General features: G+C 33.5%; 2 protein-coding genes across 2 annotated transcripts; both read left to right on the plus strand.

The window, feature by feature from the left end:
- The first annotated feature begins 5678 nt into the window (after positions 1-5678).
- Positions 5679-12299, plus strand: LOC145567176 (uncharacterized). Its single transcript, XM_081626411.1, has 21 exons — positions 5679-6062; positions 6418-6497; positions 7328-7414; positions 7548-7598; positions 7684-7801; positions 7893-7949; positions 8030-8094; positions 8220-8303; positions 8388-8438; positions 8540-8602; positions 8705-8751; positions 8839-8908; positions 9005-9067; positions 9560-9649; positions 9761-9799; positions 10083-10319; positions 10419-10504; positions 10595-10643; positions 10770-10850; positions 10940-11033; positions 11319-12299. Exons 1-21 carry the CDS (start codon positions 5945-5947, stop codon positions 11816-11818), a joined length of 2130 nt encoding a protein of 709 aa, XP_081482537.1. The 5' UTR covers positions 5679-5944; the 3' UTR covers positions 11819-12299.
- Positions 12300-20943: 8644 nt separating this feature from the next.
- On the plus strand, positions 20944-22331 carry LOC145568246 (F-box/kelch-repeat protein At3g06240-like). Its single transcript, XM_081627677.1, is given in 2 exon segments — positions 20944-21482; positions 21485-22331. Coding segments are annotated over 2 exon segments (894 nt in total). The 5' UTR covers positions 20944-21169; the 3' UTR covers positions 22066-22331.
- Positions 22332-22804: the final 473 nt, after the last annotated feature.

Here is a 22804-nt window from a genome sequence, read left to right on the forward strand (position 1 = left end):
AATTCGCAATTGTCAACTAGGTCGCCAAATAAATCAACATAATACATGAAAAAAAATGAAATGTGTTGATGCCTCGGATAAAACAAAGTAAAGCACCAAATTAAACGTGGCAAATCTTATTCCCAAATGTCAACTAGCTCGCCAAATGGAGTCGGGAAGGAAGAAAAAAACAAGACAATTCACGAATAATCAAAGAATATACTAAATAATTCGTATAATTAATTAATTAATTAATCAATTAATTAATTATACTGAAGTTAGGCAAGAAAACTAATTTATTTGGAGAATCTAATTAAGCTAGAGCATGAAGTTCGACCAACTAACAAATAAAATCAACAAATTCACCTGATTTTTTATGCATGAACTTTGTCTATTAGTACTCATTAATTTGTCAATCAACCATGCACGTGATATTGTGACTTTCATGAAATTATCAGCTCAATTTGTGGGAATTAAGTCATTGTTGCACAACTTTTACACCAATGACCGTTATGACTCTTATGAACATACACGTTAAACGACACATACACATGCATCAGTTTTGAGAACATGTATGTGTTAGTATTTAGAAAGGAAAATTCAAAGCACGAATTCAAATACGATATGGAATACATATTAGGTTTGCAATAACCTACTTATGTCTTAAAATAATATATTCATAAAATCATAATATTCATATACACCCTCCATCTCAAAATAATTGACACCGTATACTGGATTAAATTTGATTTAGGTTTAATACTAGTAACGTATGAAAAGTAACTCTTTTATCATATGAAATATAAAGTACTCTGTATGTTTAAAATAGATTTTCAAAATATTAATTTTTATTTACATATTTTTATTCAATTATATATATGTAGGGCGTGTTCGGCGCTAGTGTTTGAGTAGTTTTTAGTGGTTTGAGTTGGTCAAACCACTACTTAACAAAAAATGTAAGTGTTTGACAAAGTAGTGGTTAGGGTAGCTTTTAGTGGTGAAAGTAGCTTTTATGAAAAGTTAGAAATATTAGCTTTTGAAATTAGAGGTAGCTTTTGAGGTAGCTATTGAAAATTTAATCTATAGTATTAAAATATAAAATTTTGATTTTTAAATGTAACAGGTAGTCAACCGCTACTTTACTGATCACTCATACTTAAATTATCTATTTTCACAGCTAACAGCTTGTTGACAGCTAAAAGGTACCTACACAGCTGACAGCTATATTTTGCCGAACACGCTCGCAGTACTGCGTATTATTTAAGGTCAAACTAAGACATTGATAATATATATTTAGTAAGTAATTTCATGTTTTACCTAAAAAATCGGACAACATACTCATACTTGTATGAAACGAAACAATTTCTACCTTAAAAAAAATGAAAATGTGATAGTCATTGAATTATCTAGGCCATGTGCAGTCCCATGTGGCACCACCCCCAAAAACATGTAATGTGAAGATTAATCAGATATCAATAGACAATGCGGGTTCATGGTCGGGTCATTTTGGTGTGGGCCAACTAATCAAACTATTGTAGCAACCTAAGCTAGCTTATTAGCTTTATTCATACATACAGGATTCTACTACTGATGTTGTACTGCTATTACTGGATAATGGATACAATCATACAAGTACTATCCATGAAATAATAGTAAAATGGATCTCATTATGAGTCAACATTTAACAATAGATAACAATCAAATATGTCTCTACTTATACGTTTCTTAAACCATAATTATACTTAATTATAAGTTCTTGTAGACTGTGTCGTATAGCTCAATCAATACTTAATTGACAGTTACTTCATATCATCAAAGCTCATCTTTGAATATTAACATCTTTCAAGGTCCACAAATCATGCTACGGAGTAGGATTGATTTGTGTGACACTTAGCTTCCTATCAAAATATCATACATTAATATAGTTTAGGCTGAAAAAAGTAATCTACATTAGTGGCCTGAATTATTTAAAAGTAGATTAATCTTGTTAACAATCATCAATTTCATCAAGAATCATGTATTAAGCGATTAATAGTGATGTATTAGGCAGTTAAGCACGTACTTAAAAGCTTTGTACTTAATTTAATCAACGATTCATTGCTAAATTTTCGGCTTCTTTCAAATCGTACAACATACACAAGACATGATCTTAATATAGCCTCATTATTTTTAAAAAATATGGCAGTATATAATATATATAGCCCCAGTGGTTTTCACTAAAATCCAACTGTAGTAGCTTAATTATAATCTTATATTCAAATACTGCTACTACAAAGTATTTAATTTGTATTAATAGTTAACACAGTATTGTTCCTAGCCGGACAAACAGTTTATTCGTTCAGTAGTTATTGGTTCAGTAGTTAAAACTTTGTTTTTCGATGAATTTCATGAGAAGGTGAGGTGAAGATTGGAGAAGTTATTGACAATTACTAATGTTTTGGCACTTTCGATATGTACGTACATGACATGAAGGAGGAGAAAGATACGAGCTTTGTTCATTCGGAGACATAAGGGGAATGTTGTAATTTCATACATTGGCAATCTATTATAGTGTATGAAGAATTGACGATAATATATACTCCCTCCGTTCCTGAAATTTCGACTCACTTCGTATTTGCGCGGTCTCTAGTGAACATGTTTAATCATGAATATCTTCGGCTATGTATAAGTGAAAATTATAAAAATTTGATATTCGAAAATTTTATAATAAGATGAATCTAATAACACCTCTCATACTAATTTGTTTCTATTGTATAAATCATAATATATGGTCAAAGTTATTTTATTTTGACCAGAGGAATAGTAAGTGAGTCGAATTTTCAGAAACGGAGGTAGTACATGCTTGCAATATATATAGAAGATTTGAGGTACGTAGTATATAATAATTTCATAGTTGTTTCTTGACCTTTGCAAAACAAAATAATTGGTGTGCTTGCAAGCAATGGTTCCTCAACGAAGTAACAAGTTTGGAAAAAAAATAAAATTGAACGATACAAGTATTGGGATGCATGCAAGCTATGAAGCTACAAAAAGGCATTGCTTAATCAGAGGGGTTGTAGCTTGAAATTTATGTACTACCTCCATTATATATTAGTTGCAACTTTGGGGTATTATTTGTGAGACATAAAATATTCCAAAGTTGTAATTAATATACAATGAAGGTAGTAGTTTGAAAATCTAAAGTGGCAAGCCAAACAACATATCTTATAGCCCGTCATTGGAGTTGTTATGATGGTACCAATAGAGAGTATTTTGATTGTAAATCTAGGCTTAATAAAGCTCGATCTTATCTATTTAAGCAATATTGACGAAAAGTATAAATTGTAATGTTGTATTTAAAAAATTATTACATATTATATTGTTTAACCCATCTGTTGTATGTTCGTGCTTATTAGCTTGTGGATTATTTATCCTTTCTATTATCATCCATGGCTGGATTAAACCTAATCACAATTTGTAGGTCGTTTAAACTCTCATTCTTCTCATTGGGTTACCTCAAAGCCCATGTAACTTTCAATTTAAATAAAATGAGATTTCAGAATTCAGAACCCAATTTGTTAATTATCCTCCAAACTAGGCTTTTAATGAAGCAACTACGTCGATTAGCTATAGATTAAAACCCATTTGCAAAGGAAGTTTTTATTTTGAGATTTGATTTGATGTAGATTTCTATTTTTCTAAGGAAAGTATGTGGTTGAAATTATGAAATTGATGGGCGATGTTTTGCCAATACTTTGTTAGGAAGATTAGGAAGACTAGTAGTGACTATTTTTGGTCGACATAAGTTCCCCTTTAATAAAATTCCTTGTAGTGTGAACTGATTATGTCTCTTATTATTTGTCTACTTTGATTCTAATTATCTCTAATATGGCCCCATTATCAACTTTTGGTAATAATACTCGCATTATTATTAGATGAATAAGGCCATCTACAATTGCAAAAACACGATCTTCGATTTTTTGACTTAAAATATCAACTTTTTTAATGCTACTTTTTTTTTAAAAAAAAAAAAAAAAAATCTTATATATATGGAGAGCAAGAGCAAAAATGATGGACATTAATGGCGAATCTTGAATAAAAATATTAAATGAGCTACGATTTAAACATCTAACATCTTGCTCAAAACTAATATACTAAGCCATAGCATATTAACAATCACCTAAAGTTGTTCAGGTTAATAACTAGTTAGTAAAAAAAACTTACTCAGGGCCAGTGTTAATTGGCCCTGGTATAGTGAACAAAGGTCCACCTTCAATCAAATTAAAGAGGATTATGGGGTCGTGTCTCGTGTCGAGCACACGTGCTTTGTAGTTAGGTAGACCTGATCTTTGGTTGGTCCCATAAGCTTTGTTCTGTGTTGCGCCAAAATTTTCATACCCATAGCCTACATACTCTGACCGTACTGTGCTTGCATGCCTAAGCCTATGAACTTTAAAATAGTGTGCTTTTTCATGTCGTGCCAAATATATGTGGCTCAAGCCAAGCTTAATGCCATCTTTGCCTTTGATGTAAACAAATTAAAATTTAATCTCATGTTTTAAATACCACCTCAAAACTTTAAACAAATAAACTAGATCATCTTTAATTATTGCCAACAATTATTCAACTTTAATCCTTTTCTATTGCAAGATATAATTAATTAACTAGTGTGTGGCTTGAGCGATGCCCTAGGTTGCTAGTTTGTACTTCTTTAATCTAATTTGATGATTATGTTTTGCCGTTTGTATAACTGATACACGTAGCTACAATTTTATAACACTGAGTAAAATGTTATCATTAAAATTGCCCTAAAATCGAATTGAAAATGTGTCAAGTATGTATGAAAAAGTGTAAGGTCATTTTTTTTAATAGACTTACTGAACTATATTTTGTAATACCAAATGAAACTTATTTTTATAACTGAAAGATTTAAACTTATTATTGGATTTTCTATTTGATATTTACTAATTAATGCCCTTTTTTTTTTTTTTAATAAAATCAATTTATCAATAAAAAGCCATACAACATCTACAGATGGAATTAAATTAACAAAATCATAAAATAGAATTAAATAAACGTTACTTTCATCAAGTCTATGATTTAACTTGTTTTTAGGGTTTGTTCACGTTTACTAAACTGATTGGAGCTGAACTGAACTGAATAGAGCTGAAATGAATATTTTATGAGAGAAAGAAATTAAAAAGTGAAGTGAACTGAAATTAAGCTGAAGTGAACAAGCCCTTAATGAATATTATTTGAATAAGTAGAGAAAATCGAGTATTTGACTGTTCGAGTCTAACAAGTTGAGAGACACGCACAAATTAAAACATATGAATATGTGATCCCACTTGTGGCTTGTAAGAGTTATAACTACGGAGTAGTGGAGTAGTATTACAACTATAGACCTATAGTAACAACACAACAATAAAGTCTTAAAAGTATAGTTTAATAGAGTTGTTTCCTTAAAATTTCCTCCTTTTTTAATAGGAGAGGAAGCATGGGAGGAGGCGGGAAGCAAAGGAGCGCCTATTTAACAATTCCCAATTTTTTTTTTTTAAATAAAAAAACAAACAGGGAAAATATTGACTAGGGTTTTGCTAAAGATTTTTTTTTTTTTTTTTTAAAAAGCGAAGAAATAAAAAAAAGGAAAAAAAAAACCTCAAAATTGTAGGTAGTTGTTATATAAATATGGAGAGGGGCCGTCACAAGTCTCAACAATGCTAATCTTCCATTCTGCCTCTACTTCTCTCTCTACTTTCTCTCTCTAAAACTCACCAAATCCCTTCATACTCTTTGCAACATCAACTGCCTCTGTTATCAATTACTACTATTTCACAAATTACGTGCATTTTCCACCATTTTTAATTATCTTATATACAAGAAAACGGCTGAAAACAGGGGAAGTTTAATTTCTGATAATACCCAGAAACTTTGTGAAAAAAAAAACCAAGAAATTTTAAGAAATTTGCAGTAAAATTTGGAGAAGATGAAGTATGTTCTTGTAACAGGAGGTGTTGTTAGTGGACTGGGAAAAGGGGTTACTGCTAGTAGTATTGGGGTGCTCCTTAAAGCTTGTGGTCTTCGTGTTACTTCCATTAAAATAGGTATTTAGCTATATTTGCATTTTAATTTTTCTGGGTTTTGATTATTTTTTTGAGATTTTTTATGATGTGGGTTTTGGATTAATGGGGATTAGGTTGAAATTCAAGGGTTTATGGGGGTGATAAATTGGTTGATTTTTGTTTCCCAGATAATAATTTAGATTGTTCTTGTTTTTGATGTACATTGCACCATTTTGCCCAGAAATGAGTTTGATGTGTGAGATTGTTTTTACTGTCTGATTGGGTTGAATAATGGAATTAAACCCTGAAATGCAATAAAAATCAGAACTTTTTTTTTACCCCTTTTGATTTTTTCTTGTATTTTTGTATGTTTAATTGATTTATTTTGTTGTTGCAGATCCTTATCTGAATACAGATGCAGGAACTATGTCACCCTTTGAGCATGGTGAAGTGTTTGTTTTGGATGATGGAGGCGAGGTAACAAAAAACTTTATCTAATCATATTATATTAATTTATTAATTTGCATATTTTAGGTTTAAGAAATCCAAATTTGTTTAGAAATCAATTTCTTAAGATTTGAATATAAAAAACTTTAGTGAAGTCATTATTGATGTTGACTTAATTTCATTTTCACTGTTAGCAATTTGATTTAGTTTTTGTTTGGTCTTGGCGGCAGTGTAGGTTGTTGGAAAGGATAGGTATCTTAGAAAATGATGTTGATTTCTATACTTATTTTTCCTAAAAGCTTTCATGAAATGTATTCCCTTTTAGCTAGGATGGAACATGCAGACTGAGACTGACCTCGGACGAGTTGTGGGTTCGAACCATTCTTAAACCTGTTGTTTGTTCATCAAAACATCGATTCAATGTGAGGCAAAAGAACGGAAAAGAAATTAGTTTTTGGCATTTGGATTATGCTCTTTTTCATTAGAAGAAAAAAAGGAACCTAGGATATCATTAGGAATTTTATCTCTAAATACCTAGAAGTCAAAAAGGGAGAAAGAAATGCGAAGTAGAATCTTTATATTTGTGAAATCAAATGTGCTTGCTTTTCTTCTTTAAGCAGCAAAATGATTTCTCTTTGTTCTTGCCAGTATCGGTGTGGGGCCGAAGTAAATCAAGTTGTTGTTCCCTTCATGAGCTTTGTTTATACAATGATTTCGAGTTTGAGCTGAAAGATATTGATTCTCTACTTAACATGTGATCAAGTGATCATGACTGTGTAATGGTTAACGATCTATCAACGTTCATACTTCATAGTACTGAACGAATCGAGGTTGATGTTGTTTGCTCAATTGTTTTGCAGGTGGACCTAGATCTTGGTAATTATGAGAGATTCTTAGACATCAAGCTGACACGCGATAATAATATAACAACTGGGAAGATATACCAGGCAAGCTTAATTACCGACACTGCCTTTTCTGTTACCTAACTTGTCCCTCAATCCTTCCTTCTGAAGGATGGAGTAACCCACTTGACTATGTTTTTCAATTGATATTGAATTTTGTTTTTGCTATATGTGACAGTCTGTCATTAACAAGGAGAGAAAGGGAGATTATTTGGGAAAAACTGTTCAGGTCTTTTTCCTTTCTAATCCATGGCTTTCCACTGCTACTGTTTACCCTTCACAGTCGTTTTAATTATATTCTTTGTGATCTTTAGGTCGTCCCGCACATTACCGATGAAATTCAATCATGGATAGAACGCGTTGCGCATACACCGGTAGACGGACAGGAAGGCCCTCCTGATGTTTGTGTCATCGAATTGGGTGGAACTATAGGTGTGGCATCTATATATACCATGAGGTTGTTTGTCATAAATTTCAACATTGTGTGTATAATTGGTCTGAAAATTGTGTTTTCATGGTGCAGGGGACATTGAGTCTATGCCGTTTATTGAGGCTCTTGGACAATTCTCATATCGCGTTGGTAGGTCTGCTTAGAAGTGTTGCATGCTTGAAACTGCTCTTTCTTTGTTAGAAAGTTAACTCAATACTTCTTCTCAACAGGTTCTGGAAACTTTTGCTTAATTCATGTCAGTTTGGTACCTGTTCTGAATGTTGTTGGGGAACAGGTAATTCAATCAAATACCTTGTGTTAAATATTTATGTTTGTAAGAACTGCCTGTTTGAGGTTTGATTTTTTTGCCATGTCCATGCTCAAATTAATTGATGTAAATTCTGTATTTGCTTCTGACAGAAAACAAAGCCAACACAGCACAGTGTTCGGGGACTGCGAGGCCTGGGTTTAACAGCAGATATTTTGGCTTGTCGTAGCACAATGGTATATCTTTCTCTATGTCAGTCATGCTCATATACACTTTCTCTGTGGTGATGTTTGGCTTAAACATTTATTTTTACCGTGCAGCCTCTTGATGAAAATGTGAAGGCGAAGCTCTCACAATTTTGCCATGTTCCGGTACTTCTAACAGTGAATCCCTTTTATGATCTAATCGCATTTGTTTGGTCTTATGTAATTGATATATGACTTAGAACCTCACCTGAATTTGTCCTTTTCAGGGTGAAAATATTGTAACTCTGTATGATGTCCCCAACATCTGGCACATTCCTTTGCTTCTCAGAGTAAGTATTTTTTGTTTTGCTATTGAAAAGAAATTTTCTTGTTGTACTTTGTTGAATATATTGCTCATGTTGAGCTTGTGGATTTCCTTTTATTTCCATCAGGATCAAAAGGCTCATGAAGCTATATTAAAAGTGCTCAACCTTAATGGGTTTGTTCTATACCCATTGTATCTCATTTGCCTAATTCCTGGTTGATTTTTCTGCATCCCATCTGACTTTTGCTTGCCTTTATGCAGTGTTGCAAAGGAGCCTGTACTAGACGAATGGACTCGGAGAGCTCAACTTTGTAGCATGTTGCAGCAGCCTGTAAGTTCTGATTGACTTTTTCTCAGCTATTTGGTCTTGTATTAACAAAGCATATTTAGCCGCAAATCATTTTTGATTTTTTTCTCAATCCATTAGGTGAGGATAGCCATGGTTGGAAAGTACACTGGACTTTCAGATTCTTATCTCTCTGTGCTAAAGGTAATTGAGGAACCTACATCTTTATTTCTTGAATATCTTTTGGGGTGGGTAATTGTGACTCTTTTTACATGCATGTTGATAAAATTTTGAGATTTTATAGGTTCTGCATTTTTGGATCTATTTGCCACTTCAGAGCCGCAAAGTATCCATGTTTTGACTTTAACTAAGCAGATTATGGACATATGCAATGAAGAATAATTGTCTTTGTGCACCGTCTTGTAAAGTTCTTTCCCCAATTTTAGAATATGCTTTTTCGAAACACTAATGTCTTTTATTTGCTGATTTTTAATACATCACACTTCAAAAATCTTCCCCCATGTAGCAGTTGACTTGCATATGTATGTAGAAATGAGAACTAAGAAGGGTAGCTCTACGAAGTCTATCTTGATACTTTTTTCGCTTGTCGCAAATCCTGCAGCCACATCATATGTGGGGTCTAGGTAGTCTGGATCGCATTAGGATATTGATCATGTTGAATTTTGCTGTGAACAGGCTCTCTTGCACGCCTCAGTTGCATGTCATCATAAACTGCTTGTTGATTGGGTTCCTGCGAGTGACCTTGAAGAATCAACCAAGGAGGAGGTAATGATGATTGCTTTAGTCTTTTTGTTTTGTCCCCTGAACCTCTCCATGCTTTGCTTACCCTTGTTTATTTTCATTTAATTGTATTGATGTAAATTTTCAACATTGCAGAATCCTGAAAGCTACAAAGTTGCATGGAATATGCTGAAGGTCAGTGTCCATATCCTTATCTGTGGTTGCTTGTACTTGGAAATTATTTTGCTTGTAAACGACATAGGCATGATCTTGTCTGTGTTCGTTATAACAAAATTCTTGCAAGCCGTCCACATGGTTTACATATAATTACTTTTAAAGGCTCAATTCTTTTGCATCTTCAAAGGTCTTGTGTACTTTTTTTTAGTCAAGTAACAAAATATCTCAGTTGATTTTCTCATTTCTGCATCAAATTTTTGTGTGTTTAATTTTAACATCCCTGGTTACTTTGGCATTTCAGGGTGCAGATGGTGTTCTAGTTCCTGGAGGATTTGGTGATAGAGGTGTTGAAGGGAAAATTCTTGCTGCAAAGTATGCCAGAGAAAATAATATTCCTTATCTTGGCATTTGTCTGGGAATGCAGCTTGCTGTAGTTGAGTTTGCTCGGTCTGTTCTTGGAGTACAAGATGCAAACAGCGAGGAATTTGATTCAGAAACCAAAAAAACCCCGAATCCTTTTGTTGTATTCATGCCAGAGGTGTGTATTATAGTTATAATTGTCTATATTCAGGTGCTGTTGTATATGTTCATCTTATCTCTTCAAGTTGAGGATATGACTAATGATATTAAATGACAGGGATCAAAAACTCATATGGGTGCCACTATGCGGCTCGGTTCAAGGAGGACATACTTCCAGGTCAAGGACTGCAAGAGTGCAAAGCTGTAAGAATATAGATAGCAACTGCCCTCTTTTGTTGGACAGTAAATGAATGCCTTGTACAATGCTTATGTATATTTTTCTTCTTATTTTAGATATGGCAATGCAGACTTTATTGATGAGAGACATCGTCATAGATATGAGGTGAGGAATTGACGAGCAATGATTACACCTGTTTGTTGCGGAAAATCAATTGTTGTGCTTTCATACCTCAATTGTAGATGCTTACATTTTAAACTAATTTAGATATGCTTATAATTTATGTTATAGGTGAACCCTGATTTGATTGCTCAGCTTGAGAGTTTTGGCATGTCTTTCACCGGGAAGGATGAAAGCGGCCAGCGAATGGAGGTTAGTTTTCAGTTTCGAAAATATTATGTAGGAGCTGTCTGATAATTCTTTTTTCTTATATTGTTATTGACATTCTTTGTGGTTAACAGATTATTGAGCTACCCGATCATCCCTTTTTTGTTGGAGCTCAATTTCATCCTGAGTTTAAATCAAGGCCAGGAAATCCTTCTCCTCTATTTGTAGGTGTGTATTCTGCTGTTGGCTGCAGTCTCTTTTGGAAACAGTTGGCTTTTTGGGGCTATTCTTACAATTATTTTCACGGGCAAATTTATCTAATGTTTATGTGATGAAATTTCCGTTCTCAAACCATCCATTAGTGGGGATGGGCAAATTTCCCCTCTCAGAAATGGGTGTATCACTCCCTGTACTTTGCTCTATTGGTTGTTGTTATCTCATGGATGTTGGTTTGTCAACTAATATTTTTGTAAGTGCAGTTGATCTCATTTTTTTTTACCTGATTGCATATAGGTTTGATAGCAGCAGCAACTGGACAGTTGGGTGCTTTTTTGGACAACCCTAACATTGTACATAATATGTTGCAAAGTCCAAAGTGCAATGGTCACCTGCCAACGAGATCTCAGCCTTGTAAGTCCAAGAAGGACCAAGTGAATGTTATTAGCAAGCAGCCTGTCTTAGTTAATGGAGTACACAAAAGCACACATAAGGAGCCTGTCTTAGTTAATGGTGCATTAAATGACATTCATCCCGGGTATGCTAATGGATCGATGAATGGTATTCATCAAAAGCATGGTAATGGGTCTGTAAATGGCATTTATCCAGAACATGCAAATGGGTTAGCAAACGTTGTTGATCTGCCACATGCTAATGGTAATTATCCGGAATATAGTCATGGTTCCCTTAATGGCAATTGCAAGGATCATGACAAGGGGTTGTCGAATGGAGTACATATTGAGCATATAAATGGTACCCTCAATAGCATCTATAGCAATGGCAATGGATTTCACTAGTGAAGAAAGGAACGGAGGAGGGTAAGAGCTCCTTTGAAGTTAGTGGCCATGCTTGATCAGCAGATTTTGATTAGCTCCTTTTGCTAGTATTTTCAGTTTGACTGTACAGTTGATTAGAGTAAGCTCAGGTCTTTTAGCTCTCGGGATTCTGCGTACTAACAGTGCTGAATCCGGTCTTTTATTCAGGAACGGCCTGTTGTATTTGATGGTTGCATTGCTATGTAACTAAGAGGGGTTGAGGTTTTTCTTCTTTTGCTCTTTTTTTTCGGGTTGATTATGCCCTCCTCTGTAAGCTGAAACTGGTGTATTTCCTACTGCCTACTGGGTATCTATCTTAAAGAGTGAATGCCTACCTTTTGCATTGTACAACTTACTTTCAGGAAGCTCGATTTGCGACTGGCTCACCTTTTGCTTTGTTTTTTTTCACCAAGATGTAATCTTTGGAACCTCTTGTTTAATGAATATGTGTTTTGAGGATTTTTATAAACAGAACTTTTCAAGATATATGTATCTGGTAGATCCACCCCCTCTTTCCCCTCCTCAGATTAGAAGAATGCTAAAGATAAGGTGTACATATTTATTGGTGTGAACTGTGAAGGAACTACAGCGGTATCATATATCTCAGTTTGTTTTCACTGTATTTTTCAGCATCCCTTCTTCTGCATTCATTGGTGGCAGCAGATTTATTTTAAATTTTATTATTCTAATCTATTTGGCCTTGTCTCTAACCTCTAGGAGGTTACAAAATGCTGTAAAAATAGTTGAGTGACGGCAAAATGTTGTGAAAAGGAAAAAGATAATGGAAGGAATTAATGAAATAATGGAATAGAATTAAAAAAATAAGTTTCATGAATGATGAAACAATAGGAAAATGAAGATGTTTAAAGAAATTAAACTTTTGAAAACGGATATGATATTAATCTACATGAGTGTAAAATAAATCTTCTATAATCTATAATGAGTGTAATACTTTTCTTTATTATCTACAATGAGAATACAAAAATATGAATTCGTATGTCATATGGGAAATTGGTAATGGCCGATACTACCTAGTACCTATAATGCTAAATACACCATGAGGCACTCAAAGTTTATTGTTCTCTTGATGGTAATTGATTTGTTTAAACGAAGGGAAAAACTAACTTGTTGAGATTTCAATTAACACTTAAGCTAGGTCAAAATCAAAGGTGTAGAAAGACTATTTTAACACTACTCAACTACCCAAATCAAGAATCAAACAAACTAAACACTAAAGAATGAGATCCACTGTAATCATGATAAATACAACAATTTGGGGAAGGTCAAGTTAATTAACAGTTGTGAGGACTAATGATAAGATCTATTAATAAGAACTGAAGAGTTATCTCCTAACCATCAAACAAGATTCCCTCTACAAGTGATAAACAAGGAGAAATCACAAATCAAGTCAAATCAACAATAATAAAATCGATGGCCATGTCAAATATACTCAATATGCTATCAAGTTTAGTCATAAAGGTTAGCTATACCTATTAAACTAAACAACATACAAACCTCCAGTAATCAATTAATTAAATCTCAGCAATCAATTAACCTAAATCACCAAATTAATTTCAATAATCAATCAATAAAGCTTTATCCAAATCTTAACAAAAGTATCTACCCACTAATCATCATCATTCAACCAAACAAACAATTAAAAACATGAACCAATAAAAAATGAAGATCAACTAAACTAATCAAAGCATCAATCAACAAAACTAAATTAACTTGATGGTGTTATTAATTTTCAAATCTTATATTTAAAGGTTTAAAAAGGTCAATATAATAAGAAAGAAAATTATAATAGTTTTTATATAAAGATTCACATAATTAAAAAAAGTTGTGAAATTAGCTTAATGGAAAGTTTTAACTATCTATTTGGCGGAACAAGTTTTCAGCAAGTTGGTTTAAAATTTAAACTTAATTTAAATCGAATGTAATCTAATTTATTATTCTAAATTATAACAAAAACATCTTTATAAACGTTTAAAAATCTTATAATTTAATAATTATATTCTATTATATTATATATTATGTACTATATAATATAACGGTCGTGGACTGTTTTAATAGTTTAACATGCTAACTTTTGTTTGTTCATCTTCACGTAATTTGTTAATTTTAAATAGTTTTTTTTTATATAATTTGTAATAGTTTTCAGCAGAGCAGGGCAGCTCTAAAGAACAGGTATTATTGATGTTAGTGTTTTTCAATTCTTCTCTTTTATTTTCTCATTCTATTCCTTTTCTTCCGATTTGGAACTATGTCTTAGCACTAACGTACGGTGTTAATTTCTGTAAAGTGAACACAGCTTACGGTTCAAACATAGATATCGAAATAATAATAACCATCGACGTACGACCTTTGGCTGAATTCCAATAATCCTAGCAATAAGAACTTCCCTGATGATGCACGGCTACAATATTGTGACGTGAACTTCCAACTAAGATTAAGCGATGTAGTGAACCTTCAAATAGAATTAGAGTTCTACTGGCCAAGTATTTCGAATTACTAATTGCCAGGATAGTCGTTTGGGTTTTGGAATTACGAGTGGCGAAAGCATAGTACATGTTTTTGGTTTAACAAGTTTACTTATTTTAAACGGACTTTCCATATTTATCATACTGTAAATCCCGACTTGATTTTGCCAAGTATTTTATATTAGTTTAATAATGGATGTTGTGTCTATTTATCTAGCTTTTATTACTATTATCTCATTATCCGTGATCTTGACAAATTTGAGTGATTAATGTATCTAATAGGCAATTCATTAAAGGACATTATTGTGACTTTCCTTTTAGTATAGTTAAAGATGCGAAGTATTCAGTATATTGCATAAAACAATGCAACAATTTTTGTGAATGGTTTGTATTATTTGGTGAATATAAATGATTTAATTTAAACAACCATCCTCGCTGTTTATGTGAGTTTGAGTATATATTTCTAACATCAAGTAATAATCACAGGGAATGGAAGGAAAAAAAAAAAATCAAGTAGTACTACATTAAACTAGCAACCTAGAGCATCGCACGGGCCATGTACTAGTTAAAAATTGTGTGTATAAAGATTCGGATAATTAAAAGAAGTTGTGGAATCAAATAGAAATATTTATTTTATATTTAGCGAAGGAGAAAGCTTTTCAACAAATATATTTAAATAAATTCAAACAAATTTTTAATTATATGTAGACGAATTTATCATTCTAAATTATTAAAATAAAACTTTTATACAAAAACTTTCCCTGATAAACTTTTTTTTTAAAAAAAATATTATAATATATTATATATTATATAATATATATATACTTCGTAATATATATATATATATATATATATATATATATATATATATATATATATATATATATATATATATATATATATATATATAGGGGAGGGATCCGGTGAGAATAGACTCATATGTGAGAATTCATACTTATATGAGAACTGATTTTAAATTTAGAACATGTGAGTAAAAATTTAGAACATACGAGTAAAAATTTAAAACATGTGTCTCAAATTAAAATTTAGAACATATGAGTAATAGTTTAGAACATCTATGTGAGTAATAATTAAAACATCTGATTTAAGAATCAGAACATGTGAGTAAATATTTAGAACACCATACTTAACTTTCTGTAGCATAGCATTTGAACAAAATGCCTGGAAATTTAGAGTCTACACTCAATGATTCTTAACTTATGTAATACTTCTTAGAAGAATAAAGTTAGTTTTTCAAAATATAGTTTTAATTGGAACATGATACTCAAATTTTAAGACCTTGAACTAAAAAACAAATCTGAACATGTATGCAATACTTTTTAGAACATATGCAACATATTTTAGAACATATGTAACAGTTTTTAGAACATACTTAAACTTTTAGAACACAATTCGTTAATATAGAACATGAATTGAAATTCGACTTTTACAACGAATTGATTCGAAATCAGTTTATTCTTGATTTCCAAGGTAACAAAAATATATGAATTGTTGTTTAGTTTCTTATATTCAATTAAAATTCCTTGAAATTTTTAACTCTATAATTTGCCCAATTTGATTGATTTGGATGAAAAAATTTTGATTTCACATGTTAAACTTTCAATTAAGCTTGGTTTACCTTTGATTAAGCTTCACAACTTGAATTCTTGACTACAATTGTTCAAAAGTTGATACAAAACACATGGAAATTCTTGAGCATATGGTAATGGTGGTCGTCGTGGAGAGGAGAGAGAGTGTTGGTCATGATGTCGGAGGGAAGAGAAAGAGTGATGGTGGTGGAGGTGACGGCATAAAGGCTATGGAACAAGCGGTGGTGGTGGTGGAGGAACTAGAGATTGGATAGTGTTGGTGAGGAGAGGAGAGAGAATGTTGAGGTTGAAGATGATGGGTTTAATTTATTTTCAGAACATCTACCTTAATATATTAGAACATAGATGTGTTCTCACATATAAAGTTTTCTCACATAAGAGAGGTGTTCTCACATGAGCCTCTCCCTATATATATATATATATATTGCACGTACATATATAAATTTAATTATGTATGCTAAGTATTTTATTTTAGTTTTTAAATCTGTTTCCCCTACACATAACACACAATTTTTTAACTAATCTAACATACATGTACATTATTGATTACAGATTTTCCTCCTAGTAACAATTTTTTTTTTAAACAAATAACAACATGAAATACATGGTGACTGGTGTGTGACATATTAAACTTTCATGCACAACAAAATATTCCAAAGCCGTATATGTCTTGTAGAAAGTTAGGACGAGATGATTTGCTTATTGAGCTTTATTATTGTTTGAATCCCACTTTGACTGCAATTGTAACCAGTAAAGATAATTTCTACAAGTTTGATACCAATTTTGATAAAAAAGCACGTGGTTTTTACATTATTCCCATGTAAAAGTTTTATATTTTGATGGCTCTAGACTCTTATAGTTTTTTTAAGCTACGATTAATAAAACTGTTGTTGGTATTTTTTAAGTTTGAAGATGTAATTTAATTTTTTAGACATTTTAAAAACTCGGATTCCATCGATTCCTTGCATTAGGTTTCTAGTGGCTCTACATATTGATTATGAAAATTATAATAGGCAATTCTTTTTAAGGACGTTATTATAACTTTCCTTTTAGTATAGTTAAAGATGCGAAGTCTTTAGTATAGTTGATAAAATAATGCAACAATGCTTGTGAATGATTTGTATTACTACGTATTTGGTGAATATGAATGATTTAAGTTAACAACCATATTCATAGCTGTTATATATGAGTTTGAGTGTATTTTTCTATAATCAAGTAATAATCACAAGGTATGGAAGGAAAAAAATAAAGTACTACATTAAAGTGGCTGAAGCAAATTTCCCTATCCTTACCTTATGTGATTGTGTTTTTATGAGTTTTGAGTCATACTGGTAGTTGTTACTTTTGAGTCATGTGGGGTGATATTCATAGTTTCAGTTTTCAAATGATGATGCATTACATTAGTTTGTACTTATCTCAATTAAATTATTACGGAGTAGTAGATAACACCACTTAACGGTAGAAAAGTGTGCAACTAACCACATAACAAAAACAACATTGATTTTCTTTCAAACTTTACATTCAAATCGGTTATCAAACGGAGCGTAATTTATTTGACATGCAATGGCCCTAAATTAAACCAGCCCATCATTTTTTTTAAACAAAATAATTAGCCCGTCGATCTACTTAATTTCAAGGTGGGCACTAACAATACAAGTAAACGATTAGGTTTAGGCAAAAATTGAAGTTTAGGGTTTCAAGTGGATAAGTTTACGCAGAGAATTTTTTCAAAGACATACTTATCTTGTAGAAAGTTGGGATACGATGATTTGCTCATTGACCTTTTTTTTACTGAGTTGGGATATGATGATTTGCACGTCGACCTTTTTTACTATTTGAATGCGGTTGCATATATAATGGTAGATTGCAAATTTTTACAAAGTTTATTTCAGTTGTAATAAAAAAAGTTGGTTTTTATATTCTTCATACGTAAAGACTTTATTTTTTTTTTTTTTGACAAAGATCAACTCATTAAATAAATAAAAGCATAATTACAACCTAACACTAACAACTGCAAAAACCAACCTAACACTAACAACTGCAAAAACTACCCTGTGGAAAGATACTAAGACAACACACCTAAACCTATCATCATAGAGCGCCTGCCCAAGACTAAAGGAGGAAATACGAAGAGAACCAGAGTACCAGAAAATATTCACAGCACCCCAAATACTACATAGCCTAGCCAACCAAAAGAGTCGTACCACATCCTCAATGCGGACCGAGAGATGCCGAATTAACCATAACATTCGAGATGGACAGAAAACACCAAATAACCTTAATGCAGAAAACTGGAAGTAGCACTGGCATCGGAAAACGAGTGCACCCTGTTGCTTTGAAAAAGACCCTTGACACCATTCCACTCCTAGGGATCGAAAAGCAAAGCCGCATCCTAGGAGTCTTGGAACAAACCCAGTAGAGTCATATATTTGAACGACTCTATCATGAGAAACCATGCATTCCAATGCAGGTTCTCTTCTTGCAACCCTACCAATAGAGAGTGCAAGATAACGGAGGACTTTGCTTACCCCAAACACTAAAGATGGGGAGCCTCCTTCAAGATTTTGATTTACAGCAATGACTGACTTTGTCATCACCAAAACAAACAACAAGGGGATGATTGCAATTGTATGCATGCCTATATCATCCCACAACCAAGCAACCAGGACTGTTAACAAACCGCTTCTCTCAACACCACTCTTCCCCTGCAATCTCCAAATGCAGGGGAACTTATCCAACTGCATATGAAACTTGACCCCCGGGAAAATCAAACCAGGAAAACCACTCATGCACCTAGAGAAGAAAACCCCAACATCTGATTGAGAACTCCCCTTCTCCCGAGAAACTGTAACTACCAGGGGAACAAAGACCGACCCCGAAAAGGCAACCACACGATCCACCACTCCAACTAACAAGGGATTGCCTAACCTTACAACCCCTAAAACCGACCAACAAGGCTCCAAGAAACACGACCACAGTTCAATAACCTCCATACGCAGAACAACCCTATGAAACTCTAACTCATGACCACGCAGAGAAAGAGAATTATGACAAAACAACAACCAAAGCATCAAAATACACAACGACAACATAATTGAAGGAAGACAAACTAAGAACAACAAACTAATCACAACTAACCAAAGCGAAGAAAACAAGCACACGAACATCAGGAAATTCGTGGACCAAGGGGAAAGCAACGAGAACCAAATTGAACCTCACCGGCAGAAACTAACCTTACACCAAGCCCAACTGTCACGGCCAACGCAAGAACCACCTCACTATACCGATTGGAAAAAGCAAGGAAACCCTAACCTTAACTTTACCTTTACCGCCGGGATTAACAAATTCCTTTCGACGGCGGCGTTAAGAATAGCCTTTGGTCCTTGTTTCGCTGAGCAGAACACTAGACGAGACACCACAATTGAAGAACCACCGAAGAGGACAACGAACAAACAGCTCTGCAAATCCCCTGTTGTCTTCACCAAGAGACCCCTATAAAAGAAAAAACTAAACAAAAAGGAAAGGATAACACTCGCCGGCGACGGCTAGGAGTAGAGCGCCTGTCGCCGGCGAGCAGGGGGTTGAAATGGAGAAAGCGGTGGAGGCGGTGGGAAAGAGGTGGGGGTTCGCTCTAATTGTTTGAATGTAAAGACTTTATTTGTATTGGTGATTTAGCAATTTTATCGTATTGTATTAATCATGTATAAATGTTAATGCTAATGGATATTCTCATACAAATAAAAAATAATCAAGTTGTTGACTTTTCTTATAGCAGGTTAAAGCACAATTTGATTGAAGGGATTTGAGTGAAAAAGACAAGAAAGGAAGTTAATAAATTACGTAGTACTTAAGTACATGAAATTTCAAAGAAAAGAAAGTGGGAGAAAGTTCATATATAAATTTTTAGTTTTTCTTTCCTCTTAATATTAGTGGAATTCGACTGGAAAGAAATAAATAAAATTTATACTTTTTTTTTTTTTTTTTTTTTTTTTTTTTTTAAATGGTATGCTTGGGTTTGCACATTTGTCGAAATAGTTACATGGACACCTCATCCAAATGTCATGTCCGTGTCGGACACCGTGTCAGACACCGATACTCGTGGGACACACGACAATACGTCTCGGACTGTATCCTACTATTATATGAGTTGTTCAACATTTTTTTAATAAGAAAATTTAAGTAAGATAAATAAGGTACTTGTTGAATAATATGAGTGCCTTCATATATAGTATGATCTAATAAGAGGACGGAATATGACAAATATATGGTTAATTCTTTTTTTAAAATATATTATATGAATTTTAATATCCCGTACCCGTATCCCTTATTTTGAGTCTCGTATCTGTATCATACCCGTATCCGTGTCGGTACTCGTTCTTGTGCAACCTAGCGAAGTACAACCTTGACAATCAATATCCTTAATTAAGTTTTGGTGAAAATTGTTTTTTTTTTTAAAAAAACTTATAAAAGTAGACATTGAGACAAATCCAACAACATATTAAATAATCATACTTATACATATATTCTATATTGGTAAATAATTAAGTCAATGGTAACGATTTAGAGCTAATCAAACTCAGCTCGACTTGAATTTGGACGGGCTTTGGAAAGATTTTTCTGCCCCGAATTTTTTTATTTTTCGGCGGGCTTAAAAAAAATATTTTTATATATATTTTTTTTTCGCCCTGTCCAAAAAAAACAAACCCAGCCAGCCTATTTTACGAGTTTGGACAAGCAATTATCGGCTTGAAACTTGGCCCGGCCCAACCAATTGGGCTAATTTTTCTTATCCCGCCCAGCCCTTTATTATCATCTCTACATCGATTCCCTGCATAGTAATTAGTAATCCGCCTCTCAAAAAATAAGTACGTAGCATATATAAAACCATTGCTAGCCCTACTTTTTTGCATATTCATTAAATTTCAACACATAAACATTTGAAACTCAAGGTTTGTGAAATTGCAGGTAATCATCTCATCTCATCTCAATTGAGTCTGTTGTTTGTTACGTTTCAATGGCGGAAATTGAATTGAAAAACGATTGTTCGATTGAGATTCTAAGTCGATTGCCCGTAAAATCACTGCTTCGATTTACTTCTGTTGGTTGTCCTTAATTCGATCCCCTGAATTTGTTGCAAAACATTACTCAACATCTCGTAAGTCTGTTTTATCCCTTTTTATGTTAGGTTATTCCATCTCTCTTTTTTCATCTCAAAACCAGAACGACCACAGCAATACCGAATGAACCCTAATTTTGAAACCGCCTTCAAATTCCGCCCTTCCGTTCCCTATGACCCCCTCCGCTTTCAAATCTATCATCGCGATATTATCAAACACATCTCGGTTGTGGGGCCCTGTAACGGCCTCTTCCTTATCAGTCTTTTCAAAGGACATTTTGATGTTGCTTATGTGCTTTTGTTATGGAACCCGGCTACTCGTGAAGTCTTTAAACTCGCTCCCTTGCTCGATGACAGCAACAATTCTGTTAGTTGCTGTTTTTATGGCTTTGGCTTCGACTGTGTTACCGATGATTACAAGGTAGTTGGTCTGTATGATTGGACTTGCACTGGCTTTGATCTACTAATTCTTGGAGGCGCCTCCATCATGCTTATGACAATGTTCAATTTGATCCAGAAATGAGTGTGAGGGACAAGTCTTCCTGTAATGGTCGTATGTATAATTGGATATTGGATCACAGCTATGTTTATCCCGCGCAAACGAGAAGAGACTCTCTTCTCTCATTCGACATGGTTGATGAGGTTTTCGTCGAGACCCCTTTGCCTCCTGATGTACAAATACCTGGCTTTTTGAATCACGGCTCCAACCAACCTAGTGTGTATTCTATTGATCAAAATGGGAGCGGTTTAAGCCTGCAAAATTGGGTTCTTTCGGGGTATGGTCCAACCGGTGTTTGGAACAAAGTACTCAATGTCAGCCTGCCTGGATGGCCATCAACTTGGAGTATGGTACTGTGGAACAGCAATGAGATTGTGTTGAGCTATGATAATACAATAACTTTGCTCAATTTGACTACCAAACAAATGAAATCCCTTGGAATTCCTGCTTATGACACTCTTGTTGCATATACAGAGTATAGTTTCAATAGCAAAATATGTGCGCCAACAGCCTGTAATTGATCACTCATCAGTTCAAACCAACACCACAGTATCATCTTTGCCCTTACAACAGATGCTACCTCAAGAAGATGATGGTGATGATAGTGATGATTCGGCCTCGTCCACTGACAGCGCTTTCATAACTCCTGATATAACTGCTTTCACTGACTGTAACACAGTTTATATAAATTATGAAGCAGAGGCTGAGTTTTATCCTTACAGATTAAATGAGGTTTTGAGGTTATCCAATCTACCTTATTGTCTTGTTGAAATCAACCGCCCAATGGTTTCCAACCCCTGCACATGCTAAATTTTATGAGAAACACAATGTTTTTTTTTTTTAGTTCATCATTATTATTATCTATAATAAAATCAAGTTGTGTTATTTAGTAATATATGATGTAATTTGAAATTCTTATATAAGCTTCCTTACAAAAGTTTTAAGTATTTCCTTATTGTTTTAATTTTCTGGATTTGTTGAAATAAATCCTACGTAGTATTTAGTTGAGACAGTATGATCAAGGCAAAAACGATTATCCCTATGAAATGATACCAATGTTGGAAAGGTATTAAAGGGCAAAAGGGAGAGTTTACAAGGAGTTGCACTAGTAGTGGAATAAACGGCACTTTGTATGCAGTAGGGTTTCTATGTACCCAACTACCTATAGCATTATGTGAGAGTATGATATGTTGTCTTTCATAAGATAAAGAATTTAGTGAGACACTGATTTGAACCCTTGCAATCTAAAGATTAAATGGC

Source organism: Chenopodium album, chromosome 11, assembly GCF_948465745.1.
Source record: "Chenopodium album chromosome 11, dcCheAlbu1.1, whole genome shotgun sequence".
NCBI lineage: Eukaryota > Viridiplantae > Streptophyta > Magnoliopsida > Caryophyllales > Amaranthaceae > Chenopodium > Chenopodium album.